This window comes from Panthera tigris, chromosome A2 (assembly GCF_018350195.1).
Source record: "Panthera tigris isolate Pti1 chromosome A2, P.tigris_Pti1_mat1.1, whole genome shotgun sequence".
NCBI lineage: Eukaryota > Metazoa > Chordata > Mammalia > Carnivora > Felidae > Panthera > Panthera tigris.
Window position 1 is genome coordinate 18,222,055 of NC_056661.1, and position 20,001 is coordinate 18,242,055.

Genomic DNA, 20,001 nt, shown 5'->3' on the forward strand with positions numbered 1-20,001 from the left:
ACTTGCCTAAGATGACACACATCTAAAGTAGCAGAGGCAGACCAGATTCTTCTGTCTCAGAGTCAAGTCTGGCTCTTAATTAACTTTCCTCATTCTCAGTAGCTCACACTACGATGAGGGGTTAGGGACCATCCAGCATGGAGGAAATGTGCAACAAGAAGAAAAAGAGGAAGAGGGACAAACGTTGAAATGACAAACGGGGAAGAGTTGCACTTTGAGCCACTGAAGCCTTGAGATCTTGACTTCTAGCACCAGAAGAAGCAAGTGATGAGAGGTCTCTTTCCCCAGAGTATCCTTCACTTGTGAGGCCAGTTTGACCAACCAGACTTGTATGAAGCCTCAGTTCCTGCCCTGTAGGAACTGAGAAGGGCAGAGAAGAAACAAGCAATTCTATGGGTGCTAAGTGAAACCCAACACCTGCGATTCACCATCAGAAGGCCTTCTCTCTGGCACATGCATTTAACTTCAAGTGGATGCTTTAGGAAGCACCCAACTCAAGAGGGCTCTTGAAAGGGAAGATCCAAATGAATCCCCGTCACCTAGCTCAGGCCAACCTACCAGGAACAGGAAACTTGGGGTCTTTTCTAGTATTGTACACACTGTCAAGGCTCTTACATGGGAGCTCTTGTTTTTGCCTTCAGAAGGTACTTCCTTAACTTAAATAGATGTAGGGTACTGGTATGTAATAAGAAATACATATTTGGGTCTCTCTGGTTCCTGGCTGGAGCTCCTAAAACCTTCGTTAATTTCCTAAGTGATAATAAAAGTGCCAGGAGCATCATGTATTCTAATGATGTATTCATGCATTCAACTCTTAGAGGGCTCCTGGATGGAGGCTGGTCACTGGTAAGAACAAACCATGATTAAAGTTTGGTACCTTCAGGGGCGCTTGGGTGGCTCAGTTGGTTAAGTGGCAGACTTCAGCTCAGGTCATGGTATCGCGGTTCATGGTTCTAGCCCCATGTTGGGCTCTGTGCTGACAGCTCAAAGCCTGGAGCCTACTTTCGATTCTGTGTCTCCCTCTCTCTGCCCCTCGCCCACTCATGGTCTGTCTCTCTCTCAAAAATAAATAAAACATTAAAAAAAAATAAAAAATAAAAAAAAATAAAAACAAAGCTCGGTTGGGGCGCCTGGGTGGTTCAGTCGGTTAAGCGTCCAACTTCAGCTCAGAGCTGTGCTGACAGCTCAGAGCCTGGAGCCTGCTTTGGATTCTGTGTCTCCCTCTGTCTCAAAAATAAATAAAAACATTAAAGAAAAAAAAAATTTTTTTTAATTATTTTTTATGTTTGTTTATTTTTGACAGAGAGAGAGACAGAGCAATAGCTGGGGAGGGGCAGAGAGAGAGGGAGACACAGAATCTGAAACAGGCTCCAGGCTCTGAGCTTGTCAGCACAGAGCCCGATGCAGGGCTTGAAGTCACAGACCGTGAGATCTTGACCTGAGCCACCCAGGTGCCCCCCAAAAAACTTTTTTAAATAAATAAAAACAGAGCTTGGTATTTCAGCCCATGCTCCCCTCTGTAAAGAAGAGGGGCTAGAAATTGATTTACTAATGGATCATACCCATGTGCTGTAGGCTCCACAAAAATCCCAAAAGTATGGGGTTCAGGGAACTGTGTGTCAATGAATACACTCACATGCCAGGAGGGTGGTACACCCAAACTCCAAAGGGACAGAGGCCCCTCTATGTCTTTATTCTGTTCATTTGTATCCTCTATTGTATCATTTATTATATAATATTCCAGGAAACATGTTTCCCTGAGTTCTGTCAGTTGTTCTAACAAATTATGAAACCTGAGGAGGGGTAGGGAGAACCCCAACTGATAGATGATCAATCAGAAGTACAGTAACCTGGGACATGTGATTGGTGTCTGAGCTGAGGGGGAAGTCTTGTGGAATTGATCCCTTAACTTGTGGGACCTGATGCTAATTCCAAGTAGACAGCGTCAGACTGAATTACAGGACAGCCAGCTGGTGTCAGAGAATTGGTAAATGTGGGAAAAACCACACTTTTGGTAGTCTGAAGTGTGAATGTGTTAGTAGTAAGGGAACACAGTGAGACTTACTCAGATAGCTACTCTTCTAATTAACATGTACCTCTGTCTCCCACCAATTCACTAAAACTGTTTTAAGGATGTAATTACTTTGTATACATACAATAAGGTATGTGTTGCACAGATTGATTAAGTCAGAGGATAAAGGCAACTCTGAGGTGATGACAGATGTTTTTTAAAAGGCAATCTAATTTTGCCATAATTAAAAAAAAAGCAATCTAGAAAACAGCCTGAGCTCTCAAGACAGTAAATTGTTTTAAATATCATTAATATATACTTAATTTTTAATTTTTCTTACTGTTTATTTTGAGAGAGTTGGAGCAGGGACAGAGAGGGAGAGAGAATCCCAAGTAAGAATGCCAAGCATGGAGCCTGTCGGTGAGGCTCAATCTCACAACTGTGAGATCATGACCTGAGCCGAAATCAAGAGTTGGATACTTAACTGACTGAACCACCCAGGCACCTGACATAATTTTTTATTATCAAAAGGATTAGGTTGAGACACAATATAGTTGACCCTTGAACAACTTGGGTTTGAACAGCATGGGTCCACTTATATGCAGATTTTTTCAATAAATGCACTACAGTACTGAAAATGTATTTTTTCTTCCTTATGGTTTTCTTTATAACACTTTCTCTAGCTTATTTTAAGAATACAGTATATAATACATACACCATACAAAATACATATTAATTGACTACTAAGGTTATCGGTAAGGCTTCTGGGTCCACAGTAAACAATTAAGTTTTGGGGGAGTCAAAAATTATAAGAAGATTTTCAACTGTGCAAGGGATCAACATCCCTAACCCCATGTTGTTCATGAGTCAACTGTACTATGAGGCAAAAGAGCCTTTTCACATGTGAATTGAGAAAGGCAGGTCTGTTCAGTACATACACTCTAGCCTCATCCATTCTTTCAGTGCATTCTAGTTACACCAGCTTTTTTGCCATTTTTTAAATAAGCAGGCTTCGGGCTTTCGGATTTGGAATGCTCTTTCCTCAGATAATCACGTGGCTCATCTGCCAACTCTCCTTGGTCTTAACTCAAATGTCAAGAGCACATTGGGGCTTACCCTGGTTACCTCCATCTGCTTTTTTTTCACTCCTCTGCATTATCACTATGTAACAAGATTTTTCTTATCTTACGTACCATCTATCTCCTTCCAGCTATAACGTATGCTCCTGTATACAGGGAGCTTTCTGTCGGCTCACTACTGTACCCAAGCATCTAGAGTAAAGGGCTTTACAAATAAAAAGACATTAAGATGTTTGGGATAGGGAAGAAAAGGTTAAGAACTATTGCTCTGTACATACAAGTTCAAAGCAAAATATTCTCAAACAACTTTTCTTTCATTAGAAAAGCAGTTCATGTTTAATGAAAAATTCAAGCTCTCAGGGCATCTGGGTGGCTTAGTCAGTTAAGCATCTGATTCTTGATTTCGGCCCAGGTAATGATCTCACAGTTCGCAGGTTCGAGTGCTACATTGGGCTATGTGCGGACAGTACAGGGTGGCTTGGGATTCTCTCTCTCTCTCTGCCCCTCAGCTGCACACATGAGCACATTCTCTCTCTCAAAAATAAACTAAAAAATAAAAACAAAAAATAAAAAATTCAAGTTATCCTCCTTAGCAACCCACTCCCCAGCCCAGTTACTGTTTTGAACTTTACTACTATTATTCAAGGACCATGACATTCTACATGTTAAAAATCAGTGATACTAAACCGGTTTTGACACTCAGCAATCTGTTACACATCCTACCCTGTCAATAGGCAAAGATCTACCTCATTCTTCTGACTGCACAGGACACACTACAATTGTACCATTATTCACCATTTCCCTTATTTAGTGATTTGTTTCTAGTGTTACTACTATCATAAGCAGTGCAGCAGTGAATATCCTTGTATACACATGTATCTGTGAACACAAATGCAAAGCCAATGGTATGCACACTTAAAAAAAAATTTTGTAAGTATTGCCAAAATCACTTTCAAGAAAATTACACTAATTTATCCTCTCATACCCTTGCCACCCTGGGTGAAATCTTTATAAATGTTACCCTACCTAATAAATGAAATATGGCATTTCACATTTATTATTTATTTAAAATGTTTACTACTTTATTTTGAGAGAGAGAGACCATAAGCAGGGAAGGAGCAGAGAATCCCAAGCAGGCTCTGCACTGTCAGCGCAGAGCCCAAGGCAGGGCTCCATCTCATGAACCACGAGGTCATGACCTACATCGAAATCAAGAGTTGGACACTCAACTGACTGAGCCACCCAGGCGCCCCTGGTATTTCACTTTTAAAATTTGTACTTCCTGGAGCACCTGGGTGGCTCAGTCGGTTGAGTGGCTGACTTTAGCTCAGGTCATGATCTCTCGGTTCAGGAGTTTAGGCCCCACATCGAGCTCTGTGCTGACAGTTCAGAGCCCGAAGCCTGCTTTAGATTCTGTGTCTCCCTCTCTCTGCCCCTCCCTGGCTCACACTCTTTCTCTCTCAAAAAAATAAACGTTAAAGAAACATCTTCTGATATGCTTATTAGTACTACTTGTATTCTTCTTCTATGAATTGTCTTATATCCTTTGTTCATTTTTTTTACTAATTATTTTTTTCTACTTTCTAAGAGTTCTTTGTGTGTTACAAACACTAGAAAGAAGCACAGTCTCAAGTTAAAACAGCTTGGGTGCAAATACTAGCTACTGAAATAGGACTTAACCTCCTTATGCCTCATGTGCTATTTTTAGTTTCAAAAATTATGCTTTTAAACTAAGTACAGACCTATAAGATATCAAAAAACCAACGTGTGTATAATAATTTTGTAACTGCAAGGTATATTTGATTCTGGTATCACTCAGAAAAAAATGTTTTTACAAAATTTTATATAAAGATGTATTGTCAGTCATATATATATATTTTTAATTTTAACGTTTATTTTTGAGACAGAGAGACAGAGCATGAACAGGGGAGGGGCAGAGAGAGAGGGGGAGACACAGAATCTGAAACAGGCTCCAGGCTTTAAGCGGTCAGCACAGAGCCCGACGCGGGGCTCGAACTCACGGACCATGAGATCATGACCTGAACCGAAGTCGGATGCTTAACCAACCGAGCCACCCAGGCGCCCCATTCATATTTTTATTAATATTATCTGGCTTATGATTTTGGCAGCTTTAGAATAACAATGTCAATTTTCATGTAAGTAACATTAGGTAATACAATTTAATTTTATTTAATCTACAAAGCCAACTTTTAGAAAAACTAAACCCCGTTTGGCTTAAACCAGTTATTAATGAAAATATATTATTTTTAAACAATTTTTTTTCACGTTTATTTATTTTGGAGAGGTGGGGGAGGGACAGAGAGAGGGAGACACAGAATCTGAAGCAGGCTCCAGGCTCTGAGCTGTCAGCATGGAGCCCTATGCGGGGCCTGAACTCAAACCGTGAGATCATGACCTGAGCCTAAGTCGGTTGCTTAACCGACTGAGCCACCCAGATGCCACTGCCTTAAGAGTTTTTAATTTAAAACTTATGAAAAGGAAAGAAAGATCAGTCTCAAGAAAGGTAAGCTAGGATTAACTACCCTTTGGTCCAAGAATGCTTGGCTCAAAGGTCATTTTTAATTTTAAAGAGGGGAAAAAAACTACTCTTGCACATACATACCATATACCACAATCCTTATCTCAGCAACTTAGATGGTAGAAATGGACTACTTGAAAAAGGCAAAAAATGTTCAAGGAGGAAACTTTTTTAAAAAGAAATACACGCTAATAACTTGAATTAAATCTGATAACCTAGGGGCACCTGAGTGGCTCAGTTGGTTGGGTGTCCAACTTCGGCTTAGTCATGATCTCACACACAGTTCGTGAGTTCGAGCCCCACATTGGGCTCTGTGCTGACAGCTTGCAGCCTGTTTCAGATTCTGTCTCCCTCTCTCTCTGCCCCTAACCCACGCACACTCTGTCTCTCTCTCAAAGATAAATAAACATTAAAAAAAATTTTAAAAATGGGAGGGGGGATGGGCTAAATGGATAAGGGACATTAAGGAATCTACTCCTGAAATCATTGTTTCACTATATGCTAACTATTTTGGATGTAAATTTTAAAAAATAAAAAATAAAACTAAAATAATAATAATAATAATTAAAAAATCTGATAACCTATGTGGGGAAGAGAACCACACCAAGACAGCCTAATAAGTTGGCCAAAATGTAAATCCACAAAAAAATATATCAAAAGAACATTGATAGTTATTATTAAAATTATTATGCCTCTAACTTGCTGATCAAGCTAATATTCTGTGAGATATATAAATACAGCAATTTTTTTTTGAGGAGAGTGAGTGAGGGGCGGGGGGGGGCGGGCAGAGACAGATACAGAGAGGAGGGGTGAGCTCACTCCATGGGGGACTCAAACTCACCAATAAGCTCACGACTTGAGCCAAAATCAGGTGCTTAATGACTCAGCCACCCAGGTGCCCACAAATAGTTATATTTATGCAGGGGTTCCCTGAGACCTGAAAATTATTTCAAGTACTCCTTCAGGGTAAAAAAGATTGGGTAAAGCTATCTCGGAGTTTACTTTTTTCCTTAGGAAGGCTTTCCACAATCTAGAATTCCAAAAACTTTCTATACTGTCTTTTAATGGTTTTATTGTTTTGTTTTTATCTGACTCTTTCACCTATCTGGTATTAGGAGAGGTATCTGACTTTATTTCCAAGAAGAGTAGTAGACTGCCTTACTCCACTAATGAAATATATCCTTTCCCCACCTATTAGAAGAGCCACCTTCATCCTATACCTGGTATCTATCACAGCTGACCCTGGAAGAACATGGCAGGGGCTAGGGGCACGAACTCCTTTGCAATCAGAAATCAACATATAAAACTTTTGACTCCTGTGAAACTATTAAAAACCTGTTGATTAGAAACCTTACTGATAACTAAAACTGTCAACATATATTTTGTATGTTATTTCTATTATATATTCTTATAATAAAGTATACAGGGGCGCCTGGGTGGCTCAGTCGGTTGGGCAGCCGACTTTGGCTCAGGTCATGATCTCGCGGTCCCTGAGTTCGAGCCCCGCGTCGGGCTCTGTGCTGACAGCTCAGAGCCTGGAGCCTGTTTCAGATTCTGTGTCTCCCTCTCTCTGACCCTCCCCCGTTCATGCTCTGTCTCTCGGTCTCAAAAATAAATAAACGTTAAAAAAAAAAAAATTAAAAAAATAAAAATAATAAAGTATACAAAAAGATGTCATTAAGAATATCGTAAGATAAATTTTCAGTACTGTACTGTATTTCTCAAAAAAAATTTGTATAGAAGCGGACCTGTGTAGTTCAAACCTATGTTGTTCAAGGGTCAACTATACTCATAATATATGCAGACATACATATGTAAATGTGTGTTCTACACCCTTGGCCAAGTCCCAACTGGTGGGAGACTGAGGTTGCCCCAGGGGAGAATTTTGCTTTGTATCCTTAACTTCTTGGCTTAGAGCACCCTGAGAACTATTTCACCTTCCCTAAAAGTTCTCTTTTACATTAATTCTTCTGTTGCCTGATTCTGTTTGCTTTCTCTCTTAGCAATTTCTCAGATTTAGTGATTTTTTTTTTTGAGAGAGAGCCAGCGCTTGTGCGAGCGGGGGAGACAGGCAGAGGAGGAGAGAGATAATCTTAAACAGACTCTATGCTGACACAGGGCTTGATCCCACAACCCTGGGATTATGAGCTGAAATCAAGAGTCGGACGCTGGGGGGTGGGAGGGAGAGGAAAGTGAGTGATGGGCATTGAGGAGGGCACCTGTTGGGATGAGCACTGGGTGTTGTACGGAAACCAATTTGACAATAAATTTCATATTAAAAAAAAAAAAGAGCTGGATGTTCAACCAACTGAGCCACCCAGGTACCCCGGATTTAGTGGTTTTTTGATGGCACTTGTTTTTTCCAGCACTACTTTTTTGAAAGTATTTTTTAAGTTACTTAGAATGAAGAAAATATGTGTTCTTATGAGTCCAACATATTGAACCTATCTCATGGATTTATTATTATTTACACTTCTTTTATTTACAGGGGTTTTGGAGAACGACAATGAAGTTAACAGGTGACTTCAATCAGCCATCTTGAAAACAAAGTCTCAAACACTTTAAACTCAAATCCCAAACCATTTGTATCCCCCTCCTTTTTTTATTTAAATGTTTACTTATTTTGAGAGTGAGAGAGAGAGAGAGAAAGAGTGAGTGCGAGCAGGAGAGGGGCAGAGAAAGTGAAGGCAAGGGAGAATCCCAAGCAGGCTCCATGATGTCAGTGCAGAGCCTGATTTGGGGCTCGATCCCACAAACTGTGAGATTGTGACTTGAGCTGAAATCGAGTTAGACACTAAACCAACTGAGCCATCCAGGTACCCCCTTCCTTTTTTTTTTTTTTTTTAAAGTAAGTTCTACATCCATGTAGGGCTTGAACTCATGATCCCAAGATCAAGAGTCACATGCTCCGCATGCTCTACCAACCGAACCAGCCAGATGCCCCATCCCAAACCATTTAATCTTATGAAAAAAGAAGTCCAAGCTGTAAATAACAGCAGAATAATTTCTTAAACCAAAAAGCCAGCCTTCTCTTATCTACCTTTCCTGTACCCTGCCCTCCTTCCTTACAAAGAATGGAATAAACAATGACTGCATTCCTGTGTGCCAGATGTTTTCTGGTCTATTATCTCATTCAGTCTCACTAAACAGTATTATCCCTATTTAACAGATGAAAAACCTAGGGCTGGAAAAATTTACATGTCAAGCCAGATCTAAACCCAAGAATACAACTCCAGACCCATGTTCTTCCAATATACCTGTCTGCATCCCTAAGGACTAAAGGTGCCTTCTATCTCACCAGACACACCTCTCCACCCTCTTGCCCCTCAGTCACATTCTACTCCCTTTCCAATTCTCTTAGTGGAAAAAGCATTGAGGGCAAAATGAAATAGAACCACATGAGACAATAGCAAGAAAGGAGCATTTGTAAATGGAGCATACTGTTAGTTTCATATGAGGAACCCTTAAAGAGGCACTTTTAAATTCTTGGCAAATTTAGTAGTTCCTCCTCTTTCTGTAAGCTCATTATCAATTAGCATTATTTCCTGAGAATTATAAACAGTAAATGAAGACCTGGAAATCTATAAGTGACCTGAGTCATGGAACCATACAACTAAAGGAAGATCACTAAAATAGATCACATCCATTTTAAAATAAGTTCCAAATGTCATGCTTGTAAGTAATGAGAAAAGATAAGCCCCTCCTATGTTCTTGATCTACCCAGGGTGACACAGACAAAAGGGAAGCTTCAGTTACACACAGCTATGTCACATCCGAGCCCAGTCCCAGAAGACCTCTAATTTCTGTAGTTTAATTCTCCAAAGCAAATGGCAAGTATCTGTGATGGTTTCAGTTTATGGTAGCTGCAAATATTTTTAGTCTGTACTATATATGAAAGCCATTGTGTTAAATAAAATGTTTCAAAAAAACACAGAATATTCCCTTAGTGAAAATAACCTCAGATATCTGTATATAGATGTGATGTTCCTACTAACCAAAACCCTGATGGCAAATAAAATCTACTAAATAGGATGCACCTCAACATCTCCCTTTTACCTGAACCTGCTGTGGCTGTTGAACCTGAATCTGCTGTTCTTGTTGAGTTTGTGGCTGAACACTGGTGGTGACTGGACAGGCAAGTTCAAGTAAAGACCCAGCCACTTCGGTGCTGTCTGTATAAATGCAGTTCCCACCCTGTTGGTACACCATGGTAGTGGTAGCTGTCTGCTGGAACTCCTGAAGGGCTTCTGGCCCCTTAGAGGCTAGTGAGTCCAGAAATTCCTTCATCCTGTGCTGCGGGACAGACCGCGCCTTTACTCGGATGTACTCTTCAAAGGAAATGGTGTTCTCCAGAGAATTATTCATATTGCAGAGTCCTTAGGGTTCCTAGAAATAAAAATAAATGGTCAGAAGTCAAAATTATGCTATTGTTTTCATATTTTGAAATGCACACAGCAGTCAATCACTTTTGCATCAGAGTGGAATATTCAGGGCAGCTGTATACAGGAATCCAAAATACAGTAATTTATTATACCACCTTATTATTTTTTTAAGTTACCCATGTTTAAAAATTGCTTCTATAAACATTTCTTAAACTATCACACTGAAAACAAAAAACAAAGGCATGCGTCACAGTACTGGATGAAACAGGCTGAAAACACACTCTCCACCCAGCACTAGGCCAATGCCATCTTCCCTGCAGAGCCAAGCACTGGACAATAAAAGTCACATGCAAAACTATTGTGATCATCACAGAGAGGACGACCAAGGAAGCCAGGAGCAGGGATTCCTTCTGACATGTTCAATTTCCACCGCCAACTATGTCCTATAGTAAAAACATGTATGTCACTTAGCTGTAGCAAGACCTGAGAAAAAGGGGATAAATACTTCATCTCCCACCAGAAACACCAAAAATCCCAGTTTGCCATATATTGCTCACATAGTTTTGCAGCATAGCTTACTTGTCAGAAGCATGGATTTTGGAGCTAGCTTGCCTGGGTTCAAATCTCAGCTCAATCTCTCTTTAGCTTTGAAACACTAGACAAGTTAGTTAACCTTGGTTTTGTGTATAAAATGGGGATAAATAAAATAGTATTTACCTTACAGAGTTGACATGAAGATTAAATATAAAACTCTGAGAAAAGTACCTGACACAGACAGTACTATATAAGTGCTAACTAATATTAAAATAGGTGGGTAAAGTTGAATAGTGCTTTAAATAATAACTAGGTCACTCCTAAAACTCAGAAATCAATTCTGCAAATTTTTCATCAGGGTATTTACCCTAAGAATTAATCTGCAGGGGTGGATAGTAATTCTCAACTACCTGGGGGACAACCATGCAATCTACCTACGGACTATTGGTGGCCTGCCACTGCTGATTTCATATCATTCCCTCCCCTCTGGATCAGAACCACCTCCAGAACAAAAGCAGCAGCAGGATATGAGGGTCACACAAACCAAGTGAACATTTTTGCCAGAAAGGACTCTTATCAATCGCAAATGGAAAAGTTATTTGTTTCCCTGAACCATTAAAGAAAGGCTAGAAGACTAGAAAGGCATCAACACTAGAAATATCAGTCTCTCTTTCACTGCCCAGATGTTCTGCCTTATGTTACAGATATAAGGCATATGGGTAATCATCTTATCTCTTCCACCTGGCTCTAAACTCCTGGCACACAAGACTGTGTCCTGATCCTCTCAGATGGCTGACACATGGTAGGTGCTTCATATGTATATGTACGTGTATATGTATATGTTACATTTGCAATTCAATGTAGAACAAGAAGGATTATGGCTCTTTGTTCCTGTAACATCTATAACTTACAATTATAAATGTTAAGCTGTTCCTGTAACATCTGTAAGTTACAATTATAAATGTTAAGCTTTCTCCCGGTAAATGGTCAGTATACACCCTGGGAAAAGGGCCTATATATCCAAGACAAGCGTTGAGACCAGAGAAAACATATGATCCTTACTGCTATTAAGTTACTAACACTGGCAACATTTCTGTGGGACACTCTAAGTATAGTATACAAGTTATATTTGGGTGCTTTCCCTACATAGTTGACACAACAGTAAATCTTTTATAACTATGCATATAATACATTGCAAATATATTTCTCCATAAATAAAGAACAGCACATATACCTTATCCTGCCTAAAATCAAACCTTAACCCACTACTCTGAGGAGAGCCTCTACATCTCAGGACACCCCAAACGCAAGAGTGCAAAGAAAAGCAAGCACAGGCCAGGTGACTGCAAAGTTAAAATCTTTGTTGAAGACCTCTAATCTCCTGAAATACAACTCGTTTGTCCCTTTCCCACTTCTCTTCTTGACCACTTGCCTTGCTCTGTTCTCCCTTCTTGCTCTCTGCTGCAGGGGAGTTGAAAATTAGGAGGTCTGCTGTAAGACTTCAAAATTAAGCTCTCAACAATGACCATGATACAAGTGAATAAGAACATCACCAAGGCCAAACACCCCATCCTTCTGTTACCTATTCAGAGCAGGCCATTCCAGTGTAGGTGACCCACAATCACTCACCACACTGGCACAGAATGTGTCAAATCTCCCTTCTGATAAGAGCATCATGACTAGAATTTCCTTCTGAAGAAGGCATCTCTCATTATATAGACCCAATAACATCACAAAATTCACATGTGACTCTAAATACCTCATCATATCTACCCTTCTGCTCAAAAAGGGACAAAGAAGAGCTATATGAATAGCAATTAACGGATTCTGTACCATGCTGGTACATATTTCAATTTTCTACCTCCATTACAGAAGAATGGCAGAGGCCAACTGAAATTTACACTTCCCCAAATTTATTTTCAACAATTACATTCCCATAAAATACTGACACCGAATTCTGAAGACTGTCTGCACTGGAATCATCGCTACTGTGTGAAAGCAATTTTTTTAAAAAATATGGGTAACCATGGGGCAAAACATTTTTTTGTTTCAAATCTGGGAGAAAAGAAATACACACAATTAAGAACCAAAAAAATTGCAAAATAAGTTAATAGAATCAGAAAACCTTCACACAAATATTGCTTGGTAAAGGCAGTCCCTAGAAACTTCCTAGTGACTTATTTTCCTTCACTCTTTCAGGTTTCACTAATGAGGATGCTTAAGCTTTATCTGAAGTCTAATATTAAATATAAAGGGAGACTACACTAACTTCTTTTCCTAGAAACAAATTTTCTTCAGTTTCCAGGGTAGAATTACAACTAGTTTTTTTATTTTTGTTTCTTTGGCCGGGGGGGGGGGGGGGGGGGGGGGGGGGACGACAGGCAGTAAAAGTAACACATCCATTTTCTAAGGAAAAAATATTCATCAAACAGTATAGAAAAAAAAAAAAAACAACCAAAAACAAAACACCTAAGTATGCTTTGTTGATCTACCAATTTGAAACACTGACCTGTCCTTCAGGAAAGGTAAGTTTAGGGCTTTTAAATCACCCTCCTGTCACCAACCCCTGCCAATCTCATTGTTATTTTTGCCAATGTTCACTTTCATACCTTTAAACCTTTAGTTATATGTAGACTTACTAATTTTAGAGTATCTCTAGACCTCCCACTAAGATTAAGAAATTAAAGTGCCATGTCCTCTATTTTTTAATTAAAGAAAATTTTTTTTATTTGAGAGAGCAAGCACGAGCGGGGGAGAGGGGCAAGGGAGACAGACTCCAAAGCAGGCTCCATGCTCAGCCAGACCCGGGGCTTGATTCCATAACCGTGGGATCATAACCTGAGCCAAAATCAAGAGTCAAATGCTCAACAGACTGAGCCACCCAGGCGCCCCCATACCACATCCTCTATTTTCGACAAACATTTAGCAAAGTTGAATATAGCTTGTAATTAATCAACCTTTTAGAACACAGCATTTCATACCAAATTAAACTCAGGACATATTTGTTTAAAAAATCCAGGTTCCAAAGATGATAAAACCATTCTCCTCCAAACAAATCCCATATTTCCAGAATACCACCTTAAAAAAAAGTCAATATAAGAAAATCTAATCCAGCTATAAATTTATTCCAGTAACGACAAGTAAGATAGATGAATAGTCATCTCCCAGAAATGGAATAAAAGCTTGGAAATGTATCTTCTATAAAGCCTCAAAGTTCATTCTTTAAGCTTTCATTAAACACACACACACACACACACACACACACACACACACACACACAGAACACCAATAGCCTGAAGTAGGTAAAATTCTATAAAACTTAGAAACTGTTGATAAAAGCTCATTAACAGGTATTCATTCTATTCTTCTGTATCCTTGTGAAAATATTTCAAATAATTTATGATAAAAAACACCTTCTGTATTTTAAGCAGTTTAAACTACAAAGTATAACACACTCTACAGAGTTCCAAGCTTAGAGCCTAAGTCAGTGGAGCTTCAAGCAGAAGCAGCCATTGCTTCCCAATTCCCATTGCTTTTTTCGTTCACTAAGCCCCTAGAAGGTTCTTCACCAACTCTGTACAAATCCACATAATCACTTGAGAACCACTGAGATCAGAGGTAGCTAAAAAATATTAACCAATAACGGATTCAATGGAGAACTTAAAAAAATTTTTTTTAAGATTTTATTTTTAGTAATCTCTACACCCAATGTGGGGCTTGAACTCAACAACCCAGAGATCAAGAGTTGCACGATTTACTGACTTGAGCCATCCAGGAACACCCTGGAGAACTTAAAAATTTAATAGAAAAGGTCAATTTGGAAGAACATTCCTATCTGCCCATTCATACAGACTACAACACACATGGCTTCATTTCTTGTCCTTTTAACCTGCTCACTTGGCACTATCCACCAGACTGACACACCCCAATAATGAAAATACACTAAGTCAGCATTTGACCAGACACAAAAGTGATGCTTACAAGGCGCGGTGGAGGGAAAGCTTCAGAAATATATTTAAATATTTTAGGTTAATCAGTGAGTTTAAGAAAAAAAAGAGAGAGAGAGAGAAATTAAACACATTTTCAATAGTGGTGATGGTTTCTTCTTTTTGATATGCCACTGTTATTATATGCCAAATTTCATATAAAGTCTCCTAAGGATTTAGTGTGATTCTACAGATCTTTCTTTAACATGGTAGCTTAAAAAAAAAAAAAAAAAAAAAGGATGTTAATACCTGGAAGATTCCTTGCCCCCTGAACATAATGTTTGCTTTTTAAATTTAACAACACAGAAGCACATTATGTGTGAAAAAGGAACCAACACAATTTTATTTACATATACCAGTATTATTTATCCATATGAGAGAAAAAAAAAAACAAAACAACTGCATCTAAATGCTAACAGTAGTTAGTTATGCCTTGGTGGTAGAATCAGAGGACTTAAATTTCTTCCTGTTGAATACTCTCCTGTATTTTCTACAATTTATATTAAACCAAAAGAAAATTAAAAAGTAATATTTTTACACAGTGATTTACCACAATAACAGTAACACACACAACAATTCTGGCTGATCATAGCGTGCTTTTCCCCTCAAAATCTGAAACTCTTAAAAAACAAAATCATCAAGCACCATAAGTTTGCATAATAATGAAAATTGTTAACTTCTTCAAGATGCTGCTCACAAGAAACACAAGGGTGAGCCTTGGTAATACAGAAATGGATAAACTTAATGAAACTCCTTTCAAAGAAGCAAGATTCTTAATTAGCTCCAAGTCAAAGGCTTGGTGGGAGCAGTAAATAAACAGAATAATTAAAATACTTCAGAAAAACACGAAGCTGGAGGGAGAGTTGAGTACTCCCAATTTCTGGGCATTAGAAAAGGGAAGAGAGGAAAACACTTGGGACCTCATTGGTGTAGGAGAGTCTGTAAACAAGCATTTGCTTCTGAATACTTTTAAGAATAGCCGCTTTGCAAAACAATATGCAAATCCCATACCAACAGGCCTAGGAAATTTTCACTTGTATGCACCCATTAATCACTAGTAGTTCCCCTACACCACTTTCTAGTAGGAGCTTAGTACAGTGCCTGACACAGATTTAGGCCCTCGATGTATCAAAGTGATCATTACTTTTATTATTTTATCACTAGAACACAAAAAGATATGATGAACAAAGGTTATTCCAAAGCAACAATCTATTACATTTTCATAGGTCTCTTTGCGAATTTTTTTCAATTTATATTCTAAGGGAAGGCCTAAGTACTCACCAGAATCATCCTTTCTTGGGTCTCCTCAAATTTCTGATACCTCTTCCCAGCTCCCCATGCAGCTCCACAAAGTGGGTCTTGAATATGAGATGGACTAAGAGAAGAAACTCTGAGCTGCCTCAGAGCCCTGCCTCTTCCTGTTTACCCAGTCAGGTTCTCGGGCCCCGCTTATGGTTCGTTCACATCTACTCTAGCAATAGCTCCTCATAGCTTTTTAAATCTGGTTTGAAGAACACATTCACATTAAAAAAGAAATCAATTTCTATTTTAAGGAATTACAGTCACATTTGTTCTAATTAACATAAAGAGTCATTTCAAAGAAGCAAATTGGGAGATACACCTCTATTCTTAAAGATACTAACCCAATACAGAGTTTGTGATAAGCTATTATCTCATTGGGCCATTCACCTGCTCCATACTTTTACCAGAGGAGACCCTGATTTAGGGGCATTTTTGCCATGGTTCTATTTTTGGACAACACACTTTCAACCAGAAACATAAATTTACATTCCCACCAAAGATCAATGGGCTGTAAACTGGCACAACCATTTGCATTAACTAATAAAGCTGACAATATCCTTTCCACATAACTCAGCAATCTACCCCTAGGTATATGATACACACATATACAAAGGTACTTACACAAGAATGTTCATTGTTTATAACAGTTGCAAACTGGAAGGAATCTAGATGTCTATCAATAGTAGAATCGATAGATAAATAAATTATGGTATAGTCACACAGCTGAATACTATAAAGAAACAGGAATAAATGAACTACAGCTGCACACAACATGGATGAATTTCACAATGCTAAAAGAAGGAAACCATAAAATACAGCATGATTCCACTTACAAAAATTCAAAAGCAAATAAAACTACACTGAGGGATATGAAGGTGGTAAATAAAAAGAAAAATAAAGAATGTGATTATCACAGAAGTCAGAATTGTAATTATCTCTAGTGGTTGAGAAGCTATGACCAGGAAGGGACCCATGAAGGGTGCAGGGGGCTGGCACTGTTCTATTTCTTGAAGAGGTGATAGTTACACAGTGGTTCACCTTATAACTTTTCATTAAATTTTATACAGATCATCTGAATTTACTGATAGATATTTCAAAAAGCAAAAAAAGCTTTCTGATACAGCCCACAAGCTCTACCTACAATTTTGCTCTAGCCTCAAGTGTGACATCAAAGGTTCATTCTTTTCCCCTTTTCAGCAATGCAAGAAGTTAATCTATCATTTCTTCATGCAGCCACAACCAGAAATCACAATCCAGTGTGACAAATGAAGCATTTAAGCGAAGCCTAGAGAAGACTTAAAACATCTGTAACAAAATCAGGGCAACTAAGTACAAAGTAACACAAAAGAACAGGTGTTTGTGTAACATCTCATTCTAAGGTTAAGAAATAAAAGACCTCTGCCAATAAAGGGTCGCCATTTAAAAAGGAGACAAGCAAGCATGGCACACGGAGGACAAAACACAATTGATTAAATTAAAACCATGCAAGCTCGAGGGAAGAGATCCTTGATTCTGAAGCTGTCATGATAGACACCTAGAGCCCCTGACATTTGGTTACCTTTTTGGAGCAATTCAAATCCACAAAAAACATGAACCATTATTTTATCTTTTCTGTGAAATGGCAACATAAAATTGGAAAGGGGAGGTGGAAAGGCAAAAGGTTCCTGAGAGGTACACAAACTATTCATCACAGAAGGCTGGAAGTAGGACATCTCCTAATAGGCAAATTGAAGTTAATGAGCTTACAAAAAAATATTATCTGCAAATACCAACTTAAAAGACAGATCTCAAATTTAACAGTTAAAAACAAAGATGTTCCGGTACAAGCAGGCCTAAAAGGTATATTTAAATTTTAAGTGCATCTTAAACTTCACTGCTTTTATTTCAATCATTTAAGTTCCTTAGAAAAGCTGGTGTGTCCTCATGCTAAAACCTGAAAGTTGCGCTGGCTTACACTTCAAGAGAAGAAAATTGTTCAAGCAGTAAACTGTTACTGGATTCAAAGATGCAGTTCTCCCCCATCTTCAATTTTCCAGCACTTAGCAGTTTCTGTCAGACAGCACCCAGAATGATTGGCAGGATTTGTAATGTTTCAATATTACTAGGAAAAAGACTGCACACATATTTTCAGCATATGAATGATTTTAACTCACCAGTCACCATGTTGCATGTATTTCTGCTGCTTGTCCTGAGTTCTTAAGACTTGTAACATTCTGAAGAAGATAGAACAAAGAAGTTCTTTCCATCCTCAGCCTCTTTTTAAATTTTAACTTTGTTCTTAAAATACAGTATATTAAAAAGAACTACCCCCATCATTATCAGATTTCCTAATTTTACTTGCCCTTAGCTCCGTTTTCCTTAAACTTCATTAGGCAAGACTGTAAAACTGATGTCTTGTTTTAGAAAAAAAAAGTGCATTTTTCTCTAGAACAAACCTAGAACTCCCCTAGCACTGGAACTAAAACAAAACAAAAAGCTGAAAAGGATTGAAATTCTACATCAAAAGTGACTTTTGTAGTAATACATGAACAGATTTTAGAAATTTCTGTTGGGGAACTGTGTAATAACAAAAGAAGGCAAAGCAGATTCTCAGGTCGTTCCAATTTTGTCCTGGGCAACTTTTTGGCTGCGCGATAGCGGGGCCCTCCCTTAGTCTAACAGAGTACAAGTAAACCCCTCCCACCTACACAGAAGAAAAGGTTGCATTTAAGGATTTAAAGTGGCATTTAGAGCTCGGGTAGTTTCACGTCCACAGAAGAGGATCCCCTTCCGGAGCGCACAGAGGTGACGTGTAGGAATTGCGCTTATGGAAGAATTACTTTCCAATGACAAGAAAGCAAGTACCGCCGAAAGGCCTTAAAGGATTAACCTTCCCTCTCCAGCACAAAGCACCAGAACAAGGTGAGGAAACTCGAAGGGGCTCGCTGCCCTCACAAACCTACAGGGTTCTGTTTCAGAAACAGGGCAGCACCTTTCCCGCACATTGGCCTCAAGTCACTGCATTCCTCCAGAAGAACGAGCAATCTCGCCCGCCTCTTAGAGGAGCGGAACCGCAAGACTGCAAAGCCGGTTGGTTTCTCCCCAGGCCTAGGCCATGGCGGTCCGGGGACGTCACCAGAGCAGGAAGGGCCCAACCCACAACCTTCCTCACACTGCGAACCGCCCGCCAGCTCGCCGCCGCTCCACGCAGCAGAGGTGTCCCGCGCGTCCTCGCGGCGGCGGCGCAGCCGCCACCCAACAGCGGGGCGCGCGCCCCGAAGCCGGGGGTCGCGGGCGGGCGCGCGCCACAGAAAGCCACTCTTTGCCCAAGGGCCGCCGCTTCAGGAGCCGAGATATCCGGACCGGGAACGCGCACGTCGGCGGCCGCGCGCACCGGGAGGGCCGCACAGCGCGCGCGCGCCCGTGTATAAACAGGGCCGAGCGCGCCCGAGCACCAGTGCGCGTTCGCGCGCCGCGCCCACCCGAGTCCCCGACCTGCCTCTCTTACACCCCACAAGGGGCGGGGGCGCGCGAGCCCAGGGACATTCTCCACTCCGGAGCCGCCCCGAGGTCTCTTGGGCCCAGAGGCAGCGGCCCGCCCGCCCCCGCCCGCCGTTGTGTGGGGTGGGCCCGCTGTCTCAGGCCCGCAGGTTCGCCGCATCCCTGCCCCCACTGCAGCCCTCACCCGGCGACGTCGTCGTCGCCGCCGCCGCCGCCGCCGCTCTACCCGCCGGCCCCACCGCACCGCTGGGGGCCCCGGTTCCGCCGTCGCCGCTCCAAGATCGACAGGATTTTCCCCTCACAGCTCCCTGGGCGCCATCTTACATTCAACCCTCACAGCCAATGGGTGCCGAATGCCCCTCTCGCGATAACCGAAGCGTCGGATCCCGCGAGAGTTGAGGCTGCCTCCTGGCCAAACTTAAAGGGAACGCTTCTGCCGAGGCTAGAGGCCTGGCCTCGGGCCCCAGACACCGCAAGAAGAGCCTGGAGTGTAGGGCGGAGCGCCCCGCCCTCGGACGCCCCTCCGTGCTGGGCGGAGCCAGGGCCGGAGATTGGCCTGGAGTTGGAGCCTGGGCTGGTTGGGGCTCGAAGCTTGCTGTCTGGACCAACCTTCAGCAGCCATCCCAGGCCTCCTTCAGTTGCGCAGCCCCACGTGGGGCGGGGCCCGGTCTCTTGCTTAAGGTAGCGC

At 40.8% G+C, this 20,001-nt stretch overlaps 1 protein-coding gene across 8 annotated transcripts in view; it reads right to left on the bottom strand.

The window, feature by feature from the left end:
- Positions 1-19,638, bottom strand: part of QRICH1 (glutamine rich 1) — a 51,969-nt gene extending 32,331 nt beyond the window's left edge. The window contains exons 1-4 of one of the 8 annotated variants that reach the window (XM_042978887.1): positions 19,498-19,638; positions 17,987-18,046; positions 15,813-16,032; positions 9,686-10,015 (exon numbers count right to left, since the gene is read on the bottom strand). In XM_042978887.1, the coding sequence (XP_042834821.1) occupies positions 9,686-9,994 (309 nt within the window). In that variant the 5' untranslated portion in view covers positions 9,995-10,015; positions 15,813-16,032; positions 17,987-18,046; positions 19,498-19,638. Of the gene's footprint in view, positions 1-9,685; positions 10,016-15,812; positions 16,033-17,986; positions 19,097-19,497 lie in introns of those variants that run through there. The other 7 variants (XM_007088489.3, XM_042978883.1, XM_042978888.1 and 4 more) reach the window with 7 other exon arrangements.
- Positions 19,639-20,001: the final 363 nt, after the last annotated feature.